This window comes from Lepidochelys kempii, chromosome 15 (assembly GCF_965140265.1).
Source record: "Lepidochelys kempii isolate rLepKem1 chromosome 15, rLepKem1.hap2, whole genome shotgun sequence".
Classification (NCBI taxonomy): Eukaryota; Metazoa; Chordata; order Testudines; family Cheloniidae; genus Lepidochelys; species Lepidochelys kempii.
In genome coordinates, this window is record NC_133270.1 from 24,889,401 (window position 1) to 24,913,114 (window position 23,714).

Here is a 23,714-nt window from a genome sequence, read left to right on the forward strand (position 1 = left end):
ACCTAATCAGTGGAGCCATGCCTGTGCGGGCTTCACTAATTAGGTGGATGGACCTTCATTCTCTCATGTGCGGCCGCTGTGGACCACCTGAATGGAGCTTGCGGACCACTGGTGGTCCACGGACCACAGTTTGAGAATCTGCTGTAGAACTTATGCCCACAAGAAATAAAAATGACCACAAGCCCCACTGCATACAGTACTAAATGCAAACCTTGTCTCCCTTTGACCCACAATAAGTATCCTGACACAGACAACCACATACACAAATATCTACATACTAATCTTGCTATTTCTCCTTCAGGCTGCGAAGAAAAGAGAGAGATTGTTATGGTTATTTCTAAATACTTGGGAGACTCTCAAACACTATGGTGACAGGTGCCGTATAAGTCCCTAGACAGATATATAAATTTATTGTTCAAGAAGGGATACTTCTACTTGGTAGAGAATTTTATGTGTTTCTTAAGAAATTCTTAAGTGAAATACCTCTTTACAATACTGTGCCAAAATATCATTAAATTTCATCATCATCTGTCTATTGATGGCATCCCGAGAGCGGATGTGTTTAAAGTTTAAGAGCATGTCAAAAGCAGCCTCTGCTGATCGAAGGGTCTTAAAGGACTCATCGATAAAGTTCTTGGCCTCTTTTTCTATAACCTAGACAAAGAAAAAGACAGCAAGTCAAGAAACAAAACTGCTTATGGATTAACCTTGCGGAGACAAAGGGAGGAAGAGAGAGTGGCCTAGGTGTAAAACACGTAACGTTGGGCTAACATTAAAGTATAATTTTGCTTCTCTTTATTTGATTTTTTTTTTAAAACAACTGATGCCTGTTCAGTGGCCTAAGGGAAATGAGTGCGCTGGATCTCAACCCAATACCTACAGGGCAAGAGTCTACATCACAATAAGCACCATCCCAACTGGTACCATTGCTGGCCTTCTCAGCAGAGAGGTGAGAGACTGAAGGAGTCCAGGAGTGTGAGCCTTAACTCCCATTGAGATCACAGGAAAGGCATGTTAGCAGGTGAGTGTCAGGAAGGCAAACTCTGCCACTGCACAATAAAAAAAGAGCTTCAGACTCCAGGGCTGTGAATGAACCAGCACCTTTCGCCAGCTCTACGTTCACATGCAAAGTGTAAAACAAACAAACAAAAATAACCTTTGGCTTCCTCCCAAAACTTCAAATTAAAATGTTTGGCAATGTTTATCTAATTTTTATTTTATTATTTATTTATTTATTACTTTTCAGGCTTGCATTTATTTTAAGTTTAAATTTTTAAATTCTCGAAGGAAGATGGACAGTGTTATAGAAATAACCAGCACAGGATCTGCTACCTACCAGCACTTCTGATTTAAAATCTTCCATAACAAATTTCCACTGAGAGGCACATTTGATACTAAAAGGGTCAAAAGTCAGCATTTCCATAGGACTAATCAGCCCATCAACCCTTCGCAATACGTCATCTATGCGCTTTGGATCTCCAGTGACAGCTTTCAGTTCAGGACCAAATATATTGTAGAACTCTTCAATAACCTGTTTGTTCAGACAAACAGACAAGAAGGAATTATTTTTAACTAGCTTTCTGCCACAACAATATTTTTGGTTATTCTTTCCTTTAATAAATAACTTTTACAGAGGAAATAAATAATCCTTACACTGACATACAGTTTGTATATTCCCATAAAAGACTGTACAATTCCATATAAAAATCTAGGTGCCCAATATCACAGTTCTTATTCAGACAAAATTCCAATTCCTGCTGGTAGGAATATATTGATAGTTACTACAAAGTTTATATCCTTTCTCTTACCCCCACTTTCTGATCAAAAACTCACTTATCCACAAACATTTATATTTATTATGTCAATGGCATCAAACACGAATTTCCATAATTCTGATCAATTATCTTGCATTTGACATACTGACCTTTCTTATGTGTGTCAAATTTTCCAAAAGACTGTACATGGAAAACTCCCACAGTTTTAGGGATTATTTTTCCCCCAAACGAAGTATGTTTACTGGTATTTAGTATAATTCTGATAAGCTACTAAATCCTAAAAATGACTAATATATAAAAATATTTGATTGTTTTAAATATGTATAGAGTTAGCAATAACATAAACCTATTACAATATATCTTTTCTGGACTAGGGCCCTGATCCTGAGAAGACTTAAGCATGTACTTAACTACACACACACATAAGTAGTCCCACTGACATCAAACAAGTGGTCCCACTGTCCATTGTCTCAAGTTAAGCACAAGCATAAATATCTGCAAGATTTGGTTGTAGTTTTGGATAACTGTTTCTCTATTTATGTCTCTGAATTTTTTTTTAAAACATTACATTTATTCTTCATGTTAAAAGTACACATTTAAAATACAAGACCTCTTAAAATATTTAAATTATTTTAATGATAATATAATAATGAGTAAATTTGGTGATGAATCACGTTATCCATCTCCAAATAAAGAGCCCAATTTGGATTAAAGTCAGCATCCATTTCTGGTCCTACAGAGGTTGACTCAGATATAGGAACCCATTCCATAATGGGGTACTGGTGAGCAGAGCCTTATGCTCACACTGTCCTACAGAAACCAATGAGACTCTGCAGGCATCAGAATCTATCCGCATGGATCCCATTGAAGACTTGGGTCGATAATTATTACACCCCTATAATTTTATCCCTTTTGAACTTCCTTCTTCAGTTTGATCCTTTTCCTTTTCCTCCAACTTACTTGGCCCACACTGAGGCCAAGGCCAATAGTATTCCAAGATCAGATAATAAGTGCTCAAGCAGGCAGAAACCATCTGCCTTCCCTCCTCTGAAGCCTTATGTATATTAGAAAAGGTGTGTAGAGTCCAACAACCTGGGAGGCAGGAGATATACATTTCTACTACAACAATATTACGAAGAATCTGCCAGGTGAGCCCATTAGCAAATTTCTTAAAGGTTACTAACATTTCATTCAATTCAGAAAATACAATACAATGCAAAACAATCTCTCACAGCTGGGGAATCTAGATACACAATCCTTCTATTTAAAACCACACACATTACTACCTGCACAATATCATACAGATCTTGACAGATTGAAGCCATATAATCTGTTTTTTCAAATAGACGCTTTCGGTCAAATTCCCATCGTTGATCTCTTCCCGAGGCTTCAATTTGGGCACGAATATCAAAATAGGATGTTTTCCACATTTCAAGGGTGCCTTTGGCTTCCAACAATTTAGTTTTTGCAATGCTTCTATCTTCTCTATTAAACAAAACAAAGCCATTAGAAGACTGACAAGAACCCTTAAAGGTTTAATATGAAATTACGCTTTCATTGAGCTAGAATATCTTGGTTCAATAAAGTCTTCTATTTTAATGAAATCTAGCTAAAACTTAAAATTTCACAATACTGTCTCGCTCTCAAGAATATTTTATGACTTTGGTTTTTGAAAACTTCAAAAGGAAGAAAGATTTCAGGGCTGATTCTGATAGCACTTACATCATATTTGTACCACTAGAATTCCATTGATTTCAATAGAGTTACTACGAATTTATACCAGCCCATGTCAAAAGGGAACCAGAACTCCCATCTTTAAAGCTGCTTCAATAATATATGACAGTGTATATATGAACTTCTCAAATTTGCCTTTAAATTTGCTAACGAAAGCTTCTGAAAATAAGTAAAACACACTTGGTAAGATTGGCACCTATCATACGCAAGATACTCAAAGCTACTAATAGTTATGACCTAGTTAAATAAGAATCTACTGCTTACTTAAACAAAGTCCGTAAGTCCACAACTTTGCAGACCCTTGCTGTAATTTCCCATGCAATTCTTTCCATGAGGGGTATCATCCGCTCATCTTTGTTGTAATGCCGTGAGATAATCCACACCATTCTCAGTGCGTTCATCATTGAAGGAATTGTATCCAAGACAATATTAAATCCAGTGCCATGAGTTAAATTCTTTTAAATAGAGGATAAATATTGTGAATAAGATTGCCATGAAAAAACAGATACCTATTCTATTAACTAAATACTTGGGCTCAAGACAATTTATGAGACTAACAAACATGGCCAAATCTAGCAAACCTACATGTCAGTAACTTTAAAGTTACTAATGTGCCTAAGTGTTTGCAGGACTGGGCCTACAGATGTGAATATTCAGGTTTTGGCAATTTGCTGTCTCATTAAAATTCTAGTTTTCATTAAAGACTGCCAGTACTTATTGCCCAAATCTACCTCCGAATGCTTGAATGAGTCCTATCTCCTTTAACAGGAGACTCATGAGTGCATGGGAGACACAGCGTCAGAAACTGGCCCAAAAATGGAGTAACAACAAATCTCTGGTTTTGTTTATTCACTCATTTTATTACCCTTGTTAAGTGACTCCCCCAAGGCTGTTGCATAATAGTGAGCACTTCCTACGTTAAGTGACTAAAATCTCAGACCTAATTCTACTTTCAGTTACTATTCGCAAATACAACTCCCAGTAAAGTCGGTTCCAAAACTGGGGTTTGAAGCACCCCATATTCCATCAAGGTCTAGTGGGCACAGAAGTGAATGAGAGTTGGCATGCAGTAGATAAAGCAACCAAGATCTTAGGACCCTGATCCAACTCCCATTGTCAATAAGAGTTGAATCAGGCATTAATTCAGTAAACTTGTACAGCTGCCTAAAAAGGTTACAAACCACTTATCTATGAGAGAGAATACGCTCTCCTTTCTATTGATCACTGCCATCCAAACAACTCTTTACCTAGGAAGAGAAGCTAAACGAGCATTTTCTTCTTTTTTACTATTTAAGCAAATCACAGTGTATTTTTATTATTGATAAAAGAATGATAGGAAAAATAAAAAAGAACAGCTAGGGTTATATCAAACGAAAGACATGACTGAATTAAACACTAACAAATCTTCCCAAAGTATCATTAGATAAACATACCTTCAAATGGCGCTCCAGAGTTGAAAGAAACCTAACATTATCTACAGCTTCCACATGGTGCCTGCTAAGATCACTTATGACTATCTGCAAATTTTCAAGAAATCCAGATTCAGCTTCCTTTAGTATTGCTAAGATTTTTTTCACTAATGGGAGCTTTATCTGTTCAGTCAGAGCACTTAAAGTAGCATTTCTTTCACGCCACAGGTCAATTTCTGCTAGTGGACCATTACCCTGAGGATGAGAGGAAACAAGAAAAGGCATTAGAATTCTCTTTATGACGGGGGGGAAATTATAACCATGCTGACATTTCTTAAGCTTGTATTTGCAACATGTTCAGTACACTAAACAAGGCTGCATCAATAAAGATATTTATATGGCTACACCTGCATAATATGGCCATAAGATATTTCTGAAACACTGAGCACTTCCTAGAGGAAGAAATATTTGCAAATTTAGGCTCCAATCATGAGATAAGCCCCACACAAGCAGACGCCTGAAGTCAATGGGGCTTCACACAGGCAGTGGGGTCTGCCATATGGAACTAACTGCAGGATTGGGGCTTTAGGCCCCAGTTCTGCAAACACTTATGCATATGAATAACTGCGTAGATATGCATAGTCAGGTTGACCGTAATGGGCTTACTCACTTCCATAAAATTACTTGTGTGTATAACTATTGGCAGAATCAGGTCCTTATAGTGAGAATTTTTGAATAGTCATGAAGATTTCCATCCCTGCCCATCCTGGCTAATAGCCATTGATGGACCTATCCTCCATGAATTTATCTAGTTCTTTTTTGAACCCGTTATAGTCTTGGCCTTCACAACATCGTCTGGCAAGGAGTTCCACAAGTTGTGCGTTGTATGAAAAAATACTTATTTTTGTTTGTTTTAAACCTGCTTCTATTAATTTCATTTGATGGCCCCTAGTTCTTGTGTTATGAGAAGGAGTAAATAACACTTCCTTATTTACTTTCTCCACACCAGTCATGATTTTATAGACCTCTATCATATCCCCCCTTAGTCATCTCTTTTCCAAGCAGAAAAGTCCTAGTCTTATTAATCTCTCCTCCTATGGCAGCCGTTCCATATCCCTAATAATTTTTGTTGCCCTTTTCTGAACCTTTTCCAATTCCAGTATATATTTTTTGAGATGGGGTGACCACATCTGCACACAGTATTCAATATGTGGGTATACCATGGATTTATATAGAGGCAATATGATATTTTCTGTCTTATTATCTATCCCTTTCTTAATGATTCCCAACATTCTGTTCGCTTTTTTGACTGACGCTGCACATTGAGTGGATGTTTTCAGAGAACTATCCACAATGACACCAAGGTCTCCTTCTTGAGTGAAAAGAAAAGAAGTACTTGTGGCACCTTAGAGACTAACCAATTTATTTGAGCATAAGCTTTCGTGAGCTACAGCTCACTTCATCGGATGCATACTGTGGAAAGTGTAGAAGATCTTTTTATATACACACAAAGCATGAAAAAATACCTCCTCCCACCCCACTCTCCTGCTGGTAATAGCTTATCTAAAGTGATCACTCTCCTTACAATGTGTATGATAATCAAGTTGGGCCATTTCCAGCACAAATCCAGGTTCCCACCACACCACCCCCCCCACCACACACACAAACCCACTCTCCTGCTGGTAATAGCTTATCTAAAGTGACCACTCTCCTTACAATGTGTATGATAATCAAGGTGGGCCATTTCCTGCACAAATCCAGGGTTTAACAAGAACGTCTGGGGGGGAGGGGGGAGGAAAAAACAAGGGGAAATAGGTTACCTTGCATAATGACTTAGCCACTCCCAGTCTCTATTCAAGCCTAAGTTAATTGTATCAAATTTGCAAATGAATTCCAATTCAACAGTTTCTCGCTGGAGTCTGGATTTGAAGTTTTTTTGTTGTAAAATAGCAACTTTCATGTCTGTAATCGCGTGACCAGAGAGATTGAAGTGTTCTCCGACTGGTTTATGAATGTTATAATTCTTGACATCTGATTTATGTCCATTTATTCTTTTACGTAGAGACTGTCCAGTTTGACCAATGTACATGGCAGAGGGGCATTGCTGGCACATGATGGCATATATCACATAGGTGGATGTGCAGGTGAACGAGCCTCTGATAGTGTGGCTCATGTTATTAGGCCCTCTGATGGTGTCCCCTGAATAGATATGTGGGCACAGTTGGCAACGGGCTTTGTTGCAAGGATAGGTTCCTGGGTTAGTGGTTCTGTTGTGTGGTATGTGGTTGCTGGTGAGTATTTGCTTCAGGTTGGGGGGCTGTCTGTAGGCAAAGACTGGCCTGTCTCCCAAGATTTGTGAGAGTGTTGGGTCATCCTTCAGGATCGGTTGTAGATCTTTAATAATGCGTTGGAGGGGTTTTAGTTGGGGGCTGAAGGTGACGGCTAGTGGCGTTCTCTTATTTTCTTTGTTAGGCCTGTCCTGTAGTAGGAGACTTCTGGGAACTCTTCTGGCTCTATCAATCTGTTTCTTCACTTCCGCAGGTGGGTATTGTAGTTGTAAGAATGCTTGATAGAGATCTTGTAGGTGTTTGTCTCTGTCTGAGGGGTTGGAGCAAATGCAGTTGTATCGCAGAGCTTGGCTGTAGACGATGGATCGTGTGGTGTGGTCAGGGTGAAAGCTGGAGGCATGTAGGTAGGAATAGCGGTCAGTAGGTTTCCGGTATAGGGTGGTGTTTATGTGACCATCGTTTATTAGCACTGTAGTGTCCAGGAAGTGGATCTCTTGTGTGGACTGGACCAGGCTGAGGTTGATGGTGGAATGGAAATTGTTGAAATCACGGTGGAATTCCTCAAGGGCTTCTTTTCCATGGGTCCAGATGATGAAGATGTCATCAATATAGCACAAGTAGAGTAGGGGCGTTCGGGGACGAGAGCTGAAGAAGCGTTGTTCTAAGTCAGCCATAAAAATGTTGGCATACTGTGGGGCCATGGGGGTACCCATAGCAGTGCCGCTGATCTGAAGGTATACATTGTCCCCAAATGTAAAATAGTTATGGGTAAGGACAAAGTCACAAAGTTCAGCCACCAGGTTAGCCGTGACATTATCTGGGATAGTGTTCTTGACGGCTTGTAGTCCATCTTTGTGTGGAATGTTGGTGTAGAGGTTGAGTGGTAACAGCTAATTTAGACTGCATCGTTTTACATGTATAGTTGGGATTATGTTTTCCAGTGTACATTACTTTGCATTGTGATGTGGACAAACTGGAGAGAATCCACAGGAGAGCAACAAAAATGCTAAAAGGTTTAGAAAACCTGACTTATGAAGACATGGAAAAAAAATGGGCAACTTTAGTCTTGAGAAAAGAAGACTGAGGGGAGACCTGATAACAGTCTTCAAATACGCTAAGGATTGTTATAAAGAGGACTCTGATCAATTGTTCTCCGTATCCACTGAACAAGAAGTTATCAACTTAATCTTCAGCAAGGGAGATTTAGGCTAGATATTAGAAAAAACTTTCTAACTATAAGGATAGGTACTGGAATAGGCTTCCAAGGAAAGCTGTGGAATCCCCATCATTGGACATTTTAAAGAATAAGTTAGACAAACATCTGTCAGGGATGGTCTAGGTTTACTTGGCCCTGCCTCAGCGCAGGGTTCTGAACTAGATGACTTCTTGAGGTCCCGTCCTGCCCTTCTTTTCTATGATTCTCTGTGAAATTAGTTCTAGTGAAAGGAACCTGATGGCAGCCCAGAACATTGAATTCCTCTAGCCTCAGAACAGGCAGCTGCAGCAAGCTCCCACACACTGTCCTGCCAATACACCTTGCTCCTTCCCCATGATCCCACCCCTAGGAAAGGAAACGTCAGTCTCCAAACCCATTTAGTACCTTGACTCCCTGCAGAGATTGCCATGAAAATAGCCATTAAAGCCAATTGTGGTGATAATTTTTGTGATGTGGACACTTGATCGTTGGCAGCTGGGTTGAGACCACCACACTCATTTTATACAGAGCACTGAACAGCCATCAGTCGGAAACAACTTTCCATAACTAATAATAATCAGGGTTTGCACAGACAACTTGGAAGTGAATTGCTTTATACTCCATTACCCAGAAGACACCCAGTTCCCCACTACCTTTGTTTTGCTTTATATTAGTTAGCAGATGGAAACCCCACCCTTTTGGGCAATCAAACAGAGAATAACACTGAGCACAAACCAGTAATGGAGAGATCAGTTTTGGCATGCTGAGTAGTTATTAGCAATGTTACCTGTGGGACCTTTCTGAGTTGTTCCTCAACAGCTGAGGATATTAATGTTAGCCAGGTCATTCCACAGTGCTCCAATGTTTCAATCACTTCTGGATCTGCGGCAAGTTCACTCACTTCTGCATCTAGATTTATAGTTGGCATCTCCAATTTAATCTCTCCTGTTGGAACAAAATGCAGTTAGATTCAGTTAGCCATTTTATTTCCACTGTATGCTTCATCAACACCATTTGAATAATACAATGAAAAAAGCACAAACCTTCCATCTAAGTATCTATCTGAGGACAGCTAGTTAACCTTCTGCTCATTCTATCAGTGATTTTGGCCAAAAGTTTCCTCTCTCTCCAGAGTTATAATATTTAATGAATGCAAAGATTTTTGGAAGTGTAACCCCCCCCCCCCACCTCTCACATTTCAGGGTTTAAGACAATCTCTAACTATTAGGAATTAGGCTGAGACATCATTGAGGCAGATTATCCCACATCTACCTATGCTGGGGTTCTTGCACCGTCCTCTAAAGCAGGGGCGGGCAAACTTTTTGGCCTGAGGGTCACATCGGGTTTCCAAAATTGTATGGAGGGCCGGTTAGGGGAGGCTGTGTCTCCCCAAACAGCCAGGCATGGCCAGGCCCCCGCCTCCTATCCAACCCCCCCACCACCACTTCTCGCCCCCTGATGGCTCCCCCAGGACTCCTGCCCCATCCAACCCCCCCTGTCCCCTCACGGCCCCCCTGGGACTCCTATCCCATCCACCAACCCCCTGCTCCCTGTCCTCTTACCCCCCCGGACCCCCCACCCTGACTGCCCTCTGCCATCCAACCCCTCTTCTCCTTCCTGACTGCCCCCCGCGACCCCTGCCCCATCCAACCCCCCAGTTCCCTGCCCTCTAACCGCCCCGCCCCCCTATCCACACCCCAGCCCCCTGCCCACCACCCCCAATTCCCCTGCCCTCTATCCAGCCCCCTGCTCCCTGCCCCCTCACCGCACTGCCTGGAGCACTGGTGGCTGGTGGTCAGGCCGCCGTTCTGTAACTGTGCTGCCCAGCTGCCCAGAGCGTTGCGCCAGCGGTGTGACACACTGAGGTGCGGGGGAGGGGGGACAGCAGGGGAGGGGCCAGGGGAAAGCCTCCCGGGCCAGGAGCTCAGGGGCCAGGCAGGAGGGTCCCACGGGCCGGATGTGACCCACGGGCCGTAGTTTGCCCACCTCTGCTCTAAAGCATCTGGTGATGGCCATTGTCAGAGACATGATTCTGGACTGGAGAGACCAAAAGCCTGACCCAGTATGCAATTCCTATATTCCTGTGTTCCCCTCCCTCATTCTCCCTCCACATGACTGCTGGAAGGCAGTTAGGGGCGTTTAGCATCTCCCCCACTCCTATTCCTGGCTCCTTGGCAGGATATTTATTGCAGCTCTGTTCCATTTGCTCCATGCTCCCTTGCATGTATAAACCTGCATGTAATGCTCTTATAATCACAGAAGAGGACCTCTGATCAAATCTGGAGACTCCCCAGGAGCTGCATGCAATTCTACAACTATAGGTTGAGTATCACTATTTGAAACAAAGCCAAACCTGAATGAATTTCTTTCTACTGTCATGTAATGTAAATATCAAGTGTGAGGCAGGGGGAGATACTTGCCTTCAATCTGTTGTATAGTCCTTTGAATATGGCTTAGGAATTTCTGCAAGTTCATTAAGAACTCATTCCTTATTATGTGAAAACTGTGAAATTCCACAGACTGCTCTTTCTTTTTTTCAAGAGACTCAGCTTCAGCTAAACGCCTGTCTTCAGCCTCTGGCTTTTCGGTGTCTGGATGAAAGGCAGGTTCCTCAGCCTTGTGCTGATTATGGGACAAAGCAGGCAAAAAAACCTGAAATGCAGACATGTACCACAAATTAGACTGTTAATGATTTTGAAAGATCAACATCCAGTCAAATTTCTAACTTTGTAAGCAGAGTCAGAATGAGCTCTGCCCTGACATCTGGTGGTGAGGTGTGGAAAAGGATTTCATGGGGCTGATCTCGTTTGCATGGGCACACCCACCCTGCCTAGCATGATGGACTGCTTGCCCAAATGGTCACTTTGGCTGCTGTGGGATCCCCAGTCTCTCTGTTATTGGGGCAGGATTAATAAAGAGTTGTTTTCCTGGTTATGTGAATCAAGGACAGTAGAACTGTACTTGGCTTTTTATGATGGAGGGACTCGCCCTCAACTAAGTAGCACTCGCTAGGCAAGGGACATGGGTTCAAAAACCCAGTGTATTGAGAGAGGTTGGGGATAGGTATGGGTATTTGATAGTGTGGGTTCTAAACACTACTGGTGTAAATAACAGACCTAATTTTGGCTCCCTTAGGAGTCTTGTTGCATGCTGCAAAGCTGAAATCACTGATGCTTAGGTCTAAGTATTAGACCTACTTTGGGCTAATGGTGTACCAGCACTAAGGCTTCCCCTACTACCAGCTAAAAATTTCTGAGAGCTGAAATCACTAAAGAGCTGAGGTTGCTGCGACCTGTGTTAAGTAGGGGGGGCCTGAAGACAAGTTGGTGAGCAGACAGCAGGATGGCTACTGCAGAGAGCAGAGCGGATACCTGGGTGGCTGGCAGAGAGGAGCGGACAGCAGTACAGCTAGTGGAGAGGCATAGAGAGCAGAGTGGAGCAGATAGCAGAGCAGCTGGCGGAGAGGCATGGCTGGTGGTGAAGACTGCAGCAGAACCCCATGGAGACCTCTGCAGTGGAGCATGTAAGATGCCCCCCATACCTCCCTCCACTTCCACCCAGGCTGGGAGGTAAATTCTGCAGATGAACTTCTGAACTCTGGGGGGCTGCAGTGACCAAGGACAGAAACTGGGGGATGGGAGGGTGACTATTGGGTTGCTGGACTTAAGATCCTGAGGGGAAAAGGACACTGCCAAACTCACTTGGGGATGTGTCTTTTGCTCATACTTGGTGTTGTGAATCCTGTTTGTGGTGTTTCCCCAACATAATGCCACATTGTTTCCCTCCTTTATTAAAAGGCTTTTGCTACACTCAGACTCTGTGCTTGCGAGAGGGGAAGTATGGCCTCTTAGAGGCACCTAGGGGGGTGGTATGTAATTGTCCCAGGTCACTGGGTGGGGGCTCGAGCCAGTTTTGCATTGTGTTATTGAAACGGAACTCCTAGATACTGAACCCAGCCCTTGTTGCTGCCAGCTCTGACGGGCAGAAGGGTTACATAACTATTCATTTAACAAACCTTTGGCTCTATTGCACATGACTAACTATAATTCATTTCGTCTCTTTATCGGCATGATTTTCTCCTAAAATCTTATAGGGTAATAACCCAGTCATTCTTTTATTCTGTCTTCACACCCATTCTGAAAGCTTCCTTCAGCCTCACCTGAGTCTCATGTATAAATAAAGGCATGTGTTATTACATTCGCAGACTCCCCCCACACTTGGAACATGCAATGAGATCAAATATCAGCTCTCTCCACCCCCTTCCCTAAACACATGGGGGGATTCAAATTAAATATATATAAATTTTAAGCGGGTAAATCAGATTAGCTCAGCAACTATTAGTATTTACTGTGTACTGACAATATCAACCTGGTACTAAATGGATTAGACCAGAGGTGGGCAAACTACAGCCCGCAGGCCATATCCAGCCCGCGGGACCCTCCGGCCCAGCCCCTGAGCTCCTGGCCCGGGATGCTTGCCCCCGGCCCTTCTCCTGTTGTCGTCGTCCGTCCGTCCCCCCGCAGCCTCAACGTGCCACGCCACAATGCTCTGGGCGGCCAGGCAGCGCAGTTACAGAGCCGCCGCCAGCCACGGGTGCTCCAGGCAGTGCGGTAAGAGGGCACGGAGCGGGGGGGTTGGATAGAGGGCAGGGGATGGATGAGGGCGGGGTAGCAGAGGGCAGGGAACAGGGGGGTGGATGGGGCAGGTGTCGCGGGGGGCAGTCAGAAAGGAGAGGAGGGCTTAGAGGAGGCGGCAGGAGGCAGTCAAGGGCAGAGGTTCCAGGGCCAGTCAGGGGACAGGGAGAAAGGGTGGTTGGATGGGGCAGGGGTCCTGGGGGGCAAGTCAGGAATGAGAGGGAGGGGTTGGATGGGGCAGCAGGGGGCAATCAGGGATGGGAGGCCCGGGGGCGGTCAGGGGACAGGGAGCAGGGGGTAGTGGATGGGGTAGGAGTCCCGGGGGGAGCCATCAGGGAACAGGGTGGGTTGAATGGGACAGGAGTCCCGGAGGAGCCGTCAGGGGGCGAGAAGCGGGAAGTGGGTCGGATAGGAGGCAGGGGCCAGGCCACACGTGGGTGTTTGGGGAGACACAGCCTCCCCTAACCGGCCCTCCATACAATTTTGGAAACTCGATGTGGCCCTCAGGCCAAAAAGTTTGCCCACCCCTGGATTAGACTCTAACAAAAACTTCAGGGGTCCATACACAGAAATGGTAACACTTACCTGTGAGAAAATATTCTTCAGCATCAAAAGTGTGTGACCATTCAGAATGCCACACTCTAGCAATTCAGGCAGAATTTCATTAGCTTCGTTCACATCATTAGGTTCACTAACTGTTTCTAGACAGTAATAAATAATAAGTGTTAAGTTTAGCGATTTGGTATAGAAAGCAGTAATTAAAACCAGTGCTGATGTGTTCCTGTGTAAGGAGCAATTAAATGTTAATAAATCTAAAAAGTAAAATATATCTGCTAATAAACTGGGTATGACATGAGAGAATTCACTCAGCCACTTATAAATGAAACCTGCCTGGACTCTCAAATGCTCTAATGCAGGTTGTAAGCAAGCAAAACGAGATCAGATGGATCATTCTACTATAAGTTTTATATGCCAGCTTGATGGCTTAGTGGTGGTTCTTTCCTCTGTCATATTGGAAATCCTGTTTTAATTTCTAGCTTCTCACTCTTCAGAGATAATGGGAAAATCATCAAAGAACTGGTACTGGTGGCCCTAAACTAGTTAGAGCTGTTTGGTGGTCCCAGGCCAGGGTTAGGGTTGGGGCCAGTTAGTGGCCAAGGCTAGAGTCTGGGTTGGGGCTGGTTTAGGGTGACCAGACAGCAAGTGTGAAAAATCGGGACAGGTGTAATAGGTGCCTATATAAGACAAAGCCCCAAATATCAGGACTGCCCCTATAAAATCAGGACATTTAATCACCCTAGGCTGATTAGTACTGCCAAGCTCAGGCTGAGACTATTTGATAGCCCCTGTCTAGGATTACAGTGAGATGGCACCAGGATAGGGTTAAGGATTGGGTCTGGACAGCAGTTCGAGGTTAAAGTTACTATAGCCTGCAGCAGACATTGTCACTGTTTTCAGGACAATTATTAACTGTTAAAACAAGATTTGTGTTTTATGTACTAGGACTGTATATCAGAATTCGAGCTATGTAAACCACCCTTGTCCATGTAACAGGTTTGAGACACTAAAGTATAGCTCAGTTATCTTCATCATCACCCTACTGCCTAGCATCATATACAACTTTTAATTTTCAAAGCTTCTTGTAGACATTCAGCAATTAAACCTCAATACTTCCTCTGAGGGAGGTATGCAAGTCTTATCCCCATCTGTAAATGGGGAAATGAAGGCAGACAGCTTAGGTGACTTTCAACAAAGTGAATGCCAAAGACAGATTAAAACTCAGAAGTTTCTGGCTCCCAGGCCTGTTCTGAGACCACATTTGTCTATTCATCCTGAATACACATTGTCCTAAATCCCAGTCATCATAATTTCTTAGTCTAAAGTGCTTTTTAATATAAACATTGAAAATGTTCAGTCATAATTTATCCATGAAAAATACCTCTTGTATCTCTGAGAAAGAACATAATATCATCATGAACAAATTCTTCAGAAATGTCATTAAAAGCCACATGAAAATATAGGTTGTAAACTGTCTGTTTTATGATCTGAAACATAAGAAAGATGGAAATCAATGATGAATCTGATTATTTGCTGCCACATTTCTTAAACAAATCCTACAACAGATTTAGAGTTCTGTCAGTTACCAGCAGTAGGACAGAATCAATTCCATCTCTTACTCCACTATGTTTATGTTATTGTGCCACATAAACCACTAATCATAGAATATCAGGGTCAGAAAGGAGCACAGGAGGTCACCTAGTCCAACCCCCTGCTCAAAGCAGGGCCAATCCCCAATTTTTACCCCAGATCCCTAAATGGCCCCCTCAAGGATTGAACTCACAACCCTGAGTTTAACAGGCCAATGCTCAAACCACTGAGCTATCTCTCCCCCCATCACTGAACTATCCCTCCCCACTAACACAACAACAAAATTAAAAAAAAATATTACACACCTAACAGTACAAATATTCAGCTTTGGGAGCAACCTAAGATTTTTGCCTCCCAAGCCTATGGAAGCTAAGAGTATCAAGAGATGAGCACTGTCAGTTTCAAATGAGAGAGAGGTACAGCCCACAATGCCATTGATGGCACCCTCAAAGGAACACATAAACACATATCCCGCTACTCCGGTGGAAGGAGAAAAGACTGGGGATTCAGAAAATGACACCAGTCATACAATGAGATTAATTAAATGACTACATCCTGACAGCCTTGAAGAGGCAAGAGCCCTGTTAGCATGCACCCTTACATGAACAGTAAGTGACAAGTAACCTGTGGCCAAGGGCCTAGTCTCCTTCCCCACCTCCTTCGTACAGTATTATTACTTATTGGTTCTAGCTAATTGTGAACTTTGCTAGCTGTTTGATGCAAACAAATCTGGAGGTTGGTGGTGTAGTACGTGGTACACAAACAACCCATTGCTATATTCACTGTAACCATAAGTATTGAAAACCTATGTCAGGGATGGTGATTCAGAGAGCCTGTACAGCATTGCACGACAGGCAAAGTTGAATTATAGGGGTTTTCACCTTTCTCTGAAGCATCAGGCACAGGCCACTGCCAGAGGACACCTCAATGCGATGTTCTGTTCACCCCACACCACCCCTGAAGGGGCTAAGGTGGCTCAGAAGTGGCTAATTAACCTAACAGGCTGCACCTGGAGGAAGACTTAGGACTAACTGACAATACTAACTGAAGATGGAGACCATCTGGGCAGGAATAGGAGGGACTCATATAAAGGCAGGAAGTGAGACTAGAAGGGGGCTCCTGTGTGGAGGACTGCAGTCATGCTCTGTGACTAGTAAGGAGAGATGAGGGAAAACCAGGGGGCGAGCAGAAGCCCTGGGACCCTGACCAGGGTTTTTTCCCCAGAGGGGTGATGGAGAAAGAAGCCTGCAGAGTAGGAAGAAGCCCAGGGAAACAGCAGCAAGGGTTGAGACCATGCAGATCTTGGCTGCTGATGGTAGGGTCCCTAGGCTGGAACCTGGAGTAGTAGGTGAACCTGAGTTCCCCTAACAGACAATAGGAAAGTGACACAGTCTTGAATGGGAAGACTGCCTGGAATAGTACCTGGACAGCTGGTCTGGTGAGACTTTGTTAACCATAGAACAGGAAAACTATACAGTGAACTGGCCGGAGGGCCAAGCCATGAAGAGGAAACACTGTGACTCCTAGAGAGGGAGAGGGGCCCTGGCCCCCTTGCTTGCCATCAGACCAGGCAGAGGTAATTCCCAGCCATGAGGGAGCCCCCTCTATGGCCTGCAGGGAGTGTATCCTATTACATTCTGTCTCAGATGGAAAATCATATGCTCATAGCATATGTTTTATCTTGCTCTAGGACCACAGTATGCAGTTTTACATCTTTAATTCTACATAAGATTTATTGAAACATTCATACATTTTTAAATATTCTTATCACAAACAGATTCCTCCAAGAAAACAAAAGTAAAATGCAATGGACTTACTTTGAATATCTGCTCTCTGCTTTCACCTGCAAATCCTTGGGTTAGCTCACTCAACCCCGATACAATAGATAGATGCGATACATGTTCTCGTGAAGATTTAGAGTCTAGAAATTCTGAAACAGATGCTTTGCTTTTCCGATCCCTCTCTAATAAAGAAATACACAGAAGAGGAAATCAATGAAGCTCACCTATTCCAATCTTTCAAACCAACTCATCAAACTCAAATTACAGTCCTGAAATAAATGAAAGAACAGCTTTGCTGGTCTCTTTTGCAAAGTAGCCATCCAAGCTATGCATTAATCATACATTTCTGTGATTCACACTGTTCCATTTCTGCAGAACAGAATCTCAATGTATTCCTAAATATGCATGTGCCCCTGCTGCTCTTACATAGTAACTAGGGTTTTACAATTTCTAATGCCTACAATTGAACTGTGATGAAAAGATAGATCAACGTATTTCAAAAGTCATAGGTGCATTTGACTACGCAAAGATTTATGACTCAGTCATGGCTTTCACAGGTAGAAACGTGCTGGTGGGAAGTGTTCAAGCCGTGGGGGCTGAAGACATTATGCCTACATAACAAAGGAATAGCCATAACATTTCTCTTGCTGGCTTTTTAATCACTTTTACTTTTCTTTCCTCCTTTTTTGTGAAAGCCTGTTGTGCCATAATATTAAAAATTTACTGGGAAAAATTCTGCACTTGTTTACTTTTATTCTGAACTAGTTAAAATGGAATAAAAGCAAGGCTTCATATCCAGCGTGACTACATTATGGTTCTCTTAAACCCTACTGAAGGGATCTACATTTAATCCATCTCAGTCTTGATTGTTTCAGTATATAAAGATAGTGACAGGTCTCTGGGACTCTGAAAGAATCACCTCTTCAAAGACAGATCAGTTTAAGTAACTGCTATAAATGTGCTGGGTGAAGAGTTTTGGTTTTTCTTTCCCAGTCACTCAGTTAGAGAAACAACACAGCAGCTGATAAGATGAAGAAACAAGCCAAATCAAGTGATGTCTTTTAAGGAAAGTACTGAAGCAGAACTCCTGAAAAACCATATCAGATATTGGTTTGCCATCTACTCTAGACAAAATCTATTTCACACTGTAAAATCAGATTTACAGGCCTGGGGAAAATAGACTTTAAATAGCCTCAGATCTCTGCTGAAGAAGTCTGTTCTCGGAATAAATATCACAGGTTAAGTTAAGTCTTAGTGCAGTGGTTCTCAAACTTTTGTACTGGTTTTTCACACAGCAAGCCTCTGAGTATGACCCCCCTAATAAATTAAAAATACTTGTTTATATATTTACCACCATCATAAATGCTGGAGGCAAAGCGGAGTATGGGGTGCAGGCTGACAGCTCGCGACCTGCCCATGTAATAACCTCCTGACACCCCAGTTTGAGAATCCCTGTCCTGGTGTATGTGGGAGTAATGCCACTGTAGTCAGTGGAGTTTACCAAGACTGAATATGTCCCTCTGAATTTCTTCACTGCAGCTTCCTAGGGTATGTCTAAACTGCAATTAGACACCTGCAGCTGGCCCATTCCAGATGACTTGGGCTCGCAGGGCTGAGGCTAAGGGGCTGTTTAATTGCGATAGACGTTTGGACTCAGGCTACAGCCCGAGCTCTTGGATCCTCCCACAGGGTTCTAGAGCCTGGATGCCAGCCCAAGTCCAAATGTCTATCGCAATTAAACAGCCCCTTAGCCCAAGCCTCGCAAGTACAAATCAGCTGGCATAGGCCAACCTCCAGTTTTTAATTGCTTAGTCTCTTTCCCGTGCAATGTGAAACCTTCACCTTTCGTACGAAGAGTATCTCAGCACAGAAATTACAAGGCCCAAAGTCATTCTAAGCTAGTGCACCAAAATGCGTCAATTTGGGAAGAAAAACATTTTGAGTGAAGTATTTTCATAACAAGCAATATTATAACAAGAGTTCCACTCGTTCCTTATATGTACATTATATACCCACAATATCAGGATTCAGTGTAGTTGGTATTCTCAGTTAAACTTCACATATGGACATGAGACAGATCAGCGTTTCTTAACCTGGGGACCCTGACCCAAAAGGGGATCACAAGGCTATTGTAGAGGGGCCATGAAATCACAACAATATTGCTGGGAGAAAGGGGAGCTGGAAGGGTCGGTACAGCAGCCACAGCTCTCTGGCCACCCATCTCTGAAGGCAGTACCACAAACAGCAGCAGCAGAGAAGGAATGCAATACCATACCATGCCACCCTTACTTCTGCACTGCTGCTGATGGCGGTGCTGCCTTCAGAGCTGGGTGGCAGGCCAACACCTGCCACTCTTTGGCCAGACATCTCTGAAGGCAATGCAGACGTAAGGGTGGCAATACCATGAGTACGCTTCTATGAGTATGTACGTTAATTTACTATCACTTTTTGGTGAGTACATCACAGCCTGAAATATTTTCCAAGAGGGGCCCAGCAAAAATAGTTTGAGAACCCCTGAGATAAATGATGCCTCAAACAGGACACTTCTAAAACAAACAGTTTGTGTGAGTAGCTCTCTGCCTTTGTGTTTAATGCAACACTGTCAATTTTATTGTTAATTACATTTCTGTCTGAAAAGTTTTTACCAACTATTGATAAAGTAACACCTACTATTACTAAATCTGAAATTAGAAAAAAATCTATTTTTCATTTGGTAACTTTGTGCATTTGACTTCCCTTTGTTTATAGTTGGTTGCAGTGTTTCACTATGATCAGTTTTCCCGTTATTTACTTTGTGCATTTGACAGCACTTTGTGCATAATCAGTTAGTTAGGTAGTTTTGTTTGTGTGGACCCGTCACAAAGCAAGAGAGAAAAGTGTGATTTAAAGAAACACATCAAACAAAAGTCAATAAAGGGATTCTAGATCTGGTGTAGTAAGTTCAACTATTTTTAATTATTTTAATTTTTTTATTTCAGGTTTACAGTGTTCCTTTATATTAAGTATCAGGGGGTAGCCGTGTTAATCTGTATCCACAAAAACAACAAGGAGTCCGGTGGCACCTTAAAGACTAATAAGGTGCCACCACACTCCTTTATATTAAGGTTTTTAGGGTATAACAAACAATCTTCCTTACTTATGCCATACCGGGTGAAGCATAATCCTGACGTATTTATCCCCAGCAATGAACCTTCAAGCTACTTGCAAGATCTACTGATCACACATACTTCCTTCTGCTGAGGCGGTCTCAGCCAACTCCTCCTGACGAGGGTTATCTGGATCTTCCTCCTTCACGTCATTTTCAGATATGGTAAGCTCCTCTGTTTCTTCTGTCCAGGATCAAAATGACACACATGTACAAAACAAATGCGATTTACTCAAGTACTACTGTACCACAAAAGGGGACCCCAAAAATCTGAGATGCAGTCACACCGACAGAGATGAGACAGACACATGGGCTGCATAGATGCAGAGCCCTGTGTATGGACAGGGGGGTCACAAAAGTACACTGATATGGAGATACATAGATGCAGGGAACATATGGATATATGCCCATATGGCTGGATGTGGACAGCGCACAGGCACACTGACATGAGACACATGGACACACGAAATGGACAGAGGGACATGGAATGGGCAGGTAGACAGAGAGAGGACACAGGAGACGGTCCCAGGGGTGGAGTGGCAGGGGGCATATGTGATGGATCACAGGAGATGGAAATGTGGGGTGGACAGAAAAGAGGGGCATAGAAGACAAGGGGGATAATGAGGATGGACGATGGCTGGACACATCCCAAGTGAGGTTGACAAGGAGACACGGGATGGACAGACAGTTGGCGGACACGGGGCATAGGTGCTGGAACTTAGGTTTCTGCCACCGCACCCCCTGGCTGGAAGTGGTTATTATAGACAGGATTTACAGTTTGGTTCAATGGCTCTCAACACCCCGCCCCCTATAAAAATTGTTCCAGCACCCCAAGGGATGGACATGGAGATGGACACAGAGGGGATGGATATACAGGTAGACAGGACACTGAGGAAGGAAACAGGATACAGAGGATTGACAGATGGAAGGAAAAACACAAGAGATGGCCAGCCACATGGACAAGTGAGGTGGATGGGTGGACAGACTGGAGCACAAGGCGTAAATGGAGGGACACAGAGGATAGTCAGAGAAGGGTGACCAGATGTCTCGATTTTATAGGGACAGTCCCAATATTTGGGGCTTTGTCTTACCTAGGCACCTATTACCCCTCACCCCATCCCAATTTTTCACACTTGCTGTGTGGTTACCCTCAGTCAGAGGGCCAGACAGGAGACACAGGATAGAGGGGGCACATAGGGGAAAGGCAGACAGACAGTTGGTGGGCAAGGAAAGGATGGGGGACGGAGGGACACAGGTTGGGTGGGCTGGGTGGGCACAAGGGACAGGCGCCGGGCTTGGAACAAGCTGGCTGCGCGCAGAGGACGGAGGGACCACGGGGGCAGGACGGGCAGGCGGAGCGCCAGGGAGGGGTGGCGCGCAGAGGACGTGGGGGGGGCACAGGGGCAGGACGGGCAGGGGGAGTGCCGGGGAGCGGCGGCGCGCAGAGGACGTGGGGGGGACACAAGGGCAGGACGGGCAGGGGGAGCGCCGGCGCGCAGAGGACGCGGGGGGAGGCACAGGGGCAGGACGGGCAGGGGGAGCGCCAGGAAGGGGTGGCATGCAGAGGACGTGGGGGGGGCACAGGGGCAGGACGGGCAGGCGGAGCGCCGGGGAGCGGCGGCGCGCGGGGGGCCACAGGGGCAGGACGGGCAGGGGGAGCGCCGGCGCGCAGAGGACGTGGGGGGGGGCACAGGGGCAGGACGGGCAGGGGGAGTGCCGGGGAGCGGCGGCGCGCAGAGGACGTGGGGGGGGGCACAGGGGCAGGATGGGCAGGGGGAGCGCCGGGGAGCGGCGGCGCGCAGAGGACGTGGGGGGGGGGCACAGGGGCAGGACGGGCAGGGGGAGCGCCGGGGAGCGGCGGCGCGCAGAGGACGTGGGGGGGGCACAGGGGCAGGACGGGCAGGACGAGCGCCAGGGAGGGCAGCGTGCAGAGGACGACGTGGGGGCTACAGGGGCAGGCGGAGCGCCAGGGAGGGACGGGGGGGCACAGGGACAGGACAGGCAGGCGGAGCGGAGCGCAGAGGGGGGGTGCCGAGGAGGGGCGGGGAGGCACAGGGGCAGGAGGAGCGCCGGGGAGGGGCGGCGCGCGGGGGGGGGGCGCCGGGGAGGGGCGGCGCGCGGGGGGCCACAGGGGCAGGACGGGCAGGCGGAGCGCCGGCGCGCAGAGGACGGGGGGAGCACAGGGGCAGGACGGGCAGGCGGAGCGCCGGGGAGGGGCGGCGCGCGGGGGGCCACAGGGGCAGGACGGGCAGGGGGAGCGCCGGCGCGCAGAGGACGTGGGGGGGGGCACAGGGGCAGGACGGCCAGGGGGAGTGCCGGGGAGCGGCGGCGCGCAGAGGACGTGGGGGGGGGCACAGGGGCAGGATGGGCAGGGGGAGCGCCGGGGAGCGGCGGCGCGCAGAGGACGTGGGGGGGGGCACAGGGGCAGGACGGGCAGGGGGAGCGCCGGGGAGCGGCGGCGCGCAGAGGACGTGGGGGGGGCACAGGGGCAGGACGGGCAGGACGAGCGCCAGGGAGGGCAGCGTGCAGAGGACGACGTGGGGGCTACAGGGGCAGGCGGAGCGCCGGGGAGGGACGGGGGGGCACAGGGACAGGATGGGCAGGCGGAGCGGAGCGCAGAGGGGGGCGCCGAGGAGGGGCGGGGGGGCACAGGGGCAGGAGGAGCGCCGGGGAGGGGCGGCGCGCGGGGGGGGGGCGCCGGGGAGGGGCGGGCCGGGGCGCCGGGCAGGGCCACCAAGCAGCAGTGGGGCTGGGCAGACCCCGCGTCACACGGACGGAGGGACGCGCGGGGCGGGCAGGCGCGGCGCTGGGACGGACCGATCTCGATCTCCTCCTGGCGCAGCTCGGCCCGCAGCAGCAGCGCGGCCCCCGCCACCTCCCCCTCCTCGGCGGCCGCGCGCTGGTTGAGGAAGCGCAGCACGGTCTCGCCCTCCTCGCCATCGCCCCGGTTCAGCAGCTCCTCGAAGGGCGCCGGGTCGGAGAGCCCCAGGGTGCTGAGCACCCGGTCCCGCAGCCACTGCACGCGGACATCGTCCAGGCTCATGGCGGGGCGGGCAGCCGCGGGCAGCCGAGCCGCCGACCTCAACGGACGCTACTCGGTGCCCATGGCAACGGCTCGGGGCGGGACTGGCCGCGGCGCGAGCCCCGCGCTTCCCGGACCCCGCCTCTTTTCCCTCCCAGCGCGCGCCCCGTGGTGCCCGCAGAGCCGGGCGGCGCAGGGCTGAGGGTGATTGCAGCGGCCCCGCCCCCACCAGCCAGCACCTTCCCCACTCGCCCTCCCACCCCCACCCCACCGCCCCCAGCCCGCACCTTCCCCACTCGCCCTCCCACCCCCACCCTACCGCCCCCACCCCGCACCTTCCCCACTCGCCCTCCCACCCCCACCGCCCCCAGCCAGCACCTTCCCCACCCCCACCCCCACCCCACCGCCCCCAGCCCGCACCTTCCCCACTCGCCCTCCCACCCCCACCCCACCGCCCCCAGCCCGCACCTTCCCCACTCGCCCTCCCACCCCCACCCCACCGCCCCCACCCCGCACCTTCCCCACTCGCCCTCCCACCCCCACCCCACCGCCCCCACCCCGCACCTTCCCCACTCGCCCTCCC

General features: G+C 46.9%; 1 protein-coding gene across 1 annotated transcript in view; it reads right to left on the bottom strand.

The window, feature by feature from the left end:
• Positions 1-23,152, bottom strand: part of DNAH10 (dynein axonemal heavy chain 10) — a 102,649-nt gene extending 79,497 nt beyond the window's left edge. The window contains exons 1-12 of the mRNA XM_073313413.1: positions 22,927-23,152; positions 20,192-20,293; positions 17,001-17,146; positions 14,975-15,080; positions 13,621-13,736; positions 10,822-11,053; positions 9,189-9,346; positions 4,943-5,173; positions 3,774-3,964; positions 3,062-3,260; positions 1,337-1,531; positions 484-654 (exon numbers count right to left, since the gene is read on the bottom strand). Of these exons, the coding sequence (XP_073169514.1) occupies positions 484-654; positions 1,337-1,531; positions 3,062-3,260; positions 3,774-3,964; positions 4,943-5,173; positions 9,189-9,346; positions 10,822-11,053; positions 13,621-13,736; positions 14,975-15,080; positions 17,001-17,146; positions 20,192-20,293; positions 22,927-23,152 (2,073 nt within the window). The remainder of the gene's footprint in view (positions 1-483; positions 655-1,336; positions 1,532-3,061; positions 3,261-3,773; positions 3,965-4,942; positions 5,174-9,188; positions 9,347-10,821; positions 11,054-13,620; positions 13,737-14,974; positions 15,081-17,000; positions 17,147-20,191; positions 20,294-22,926) is intronic.
• Positions 23,153-23,714: the final 562 nt, after the last annotated feature.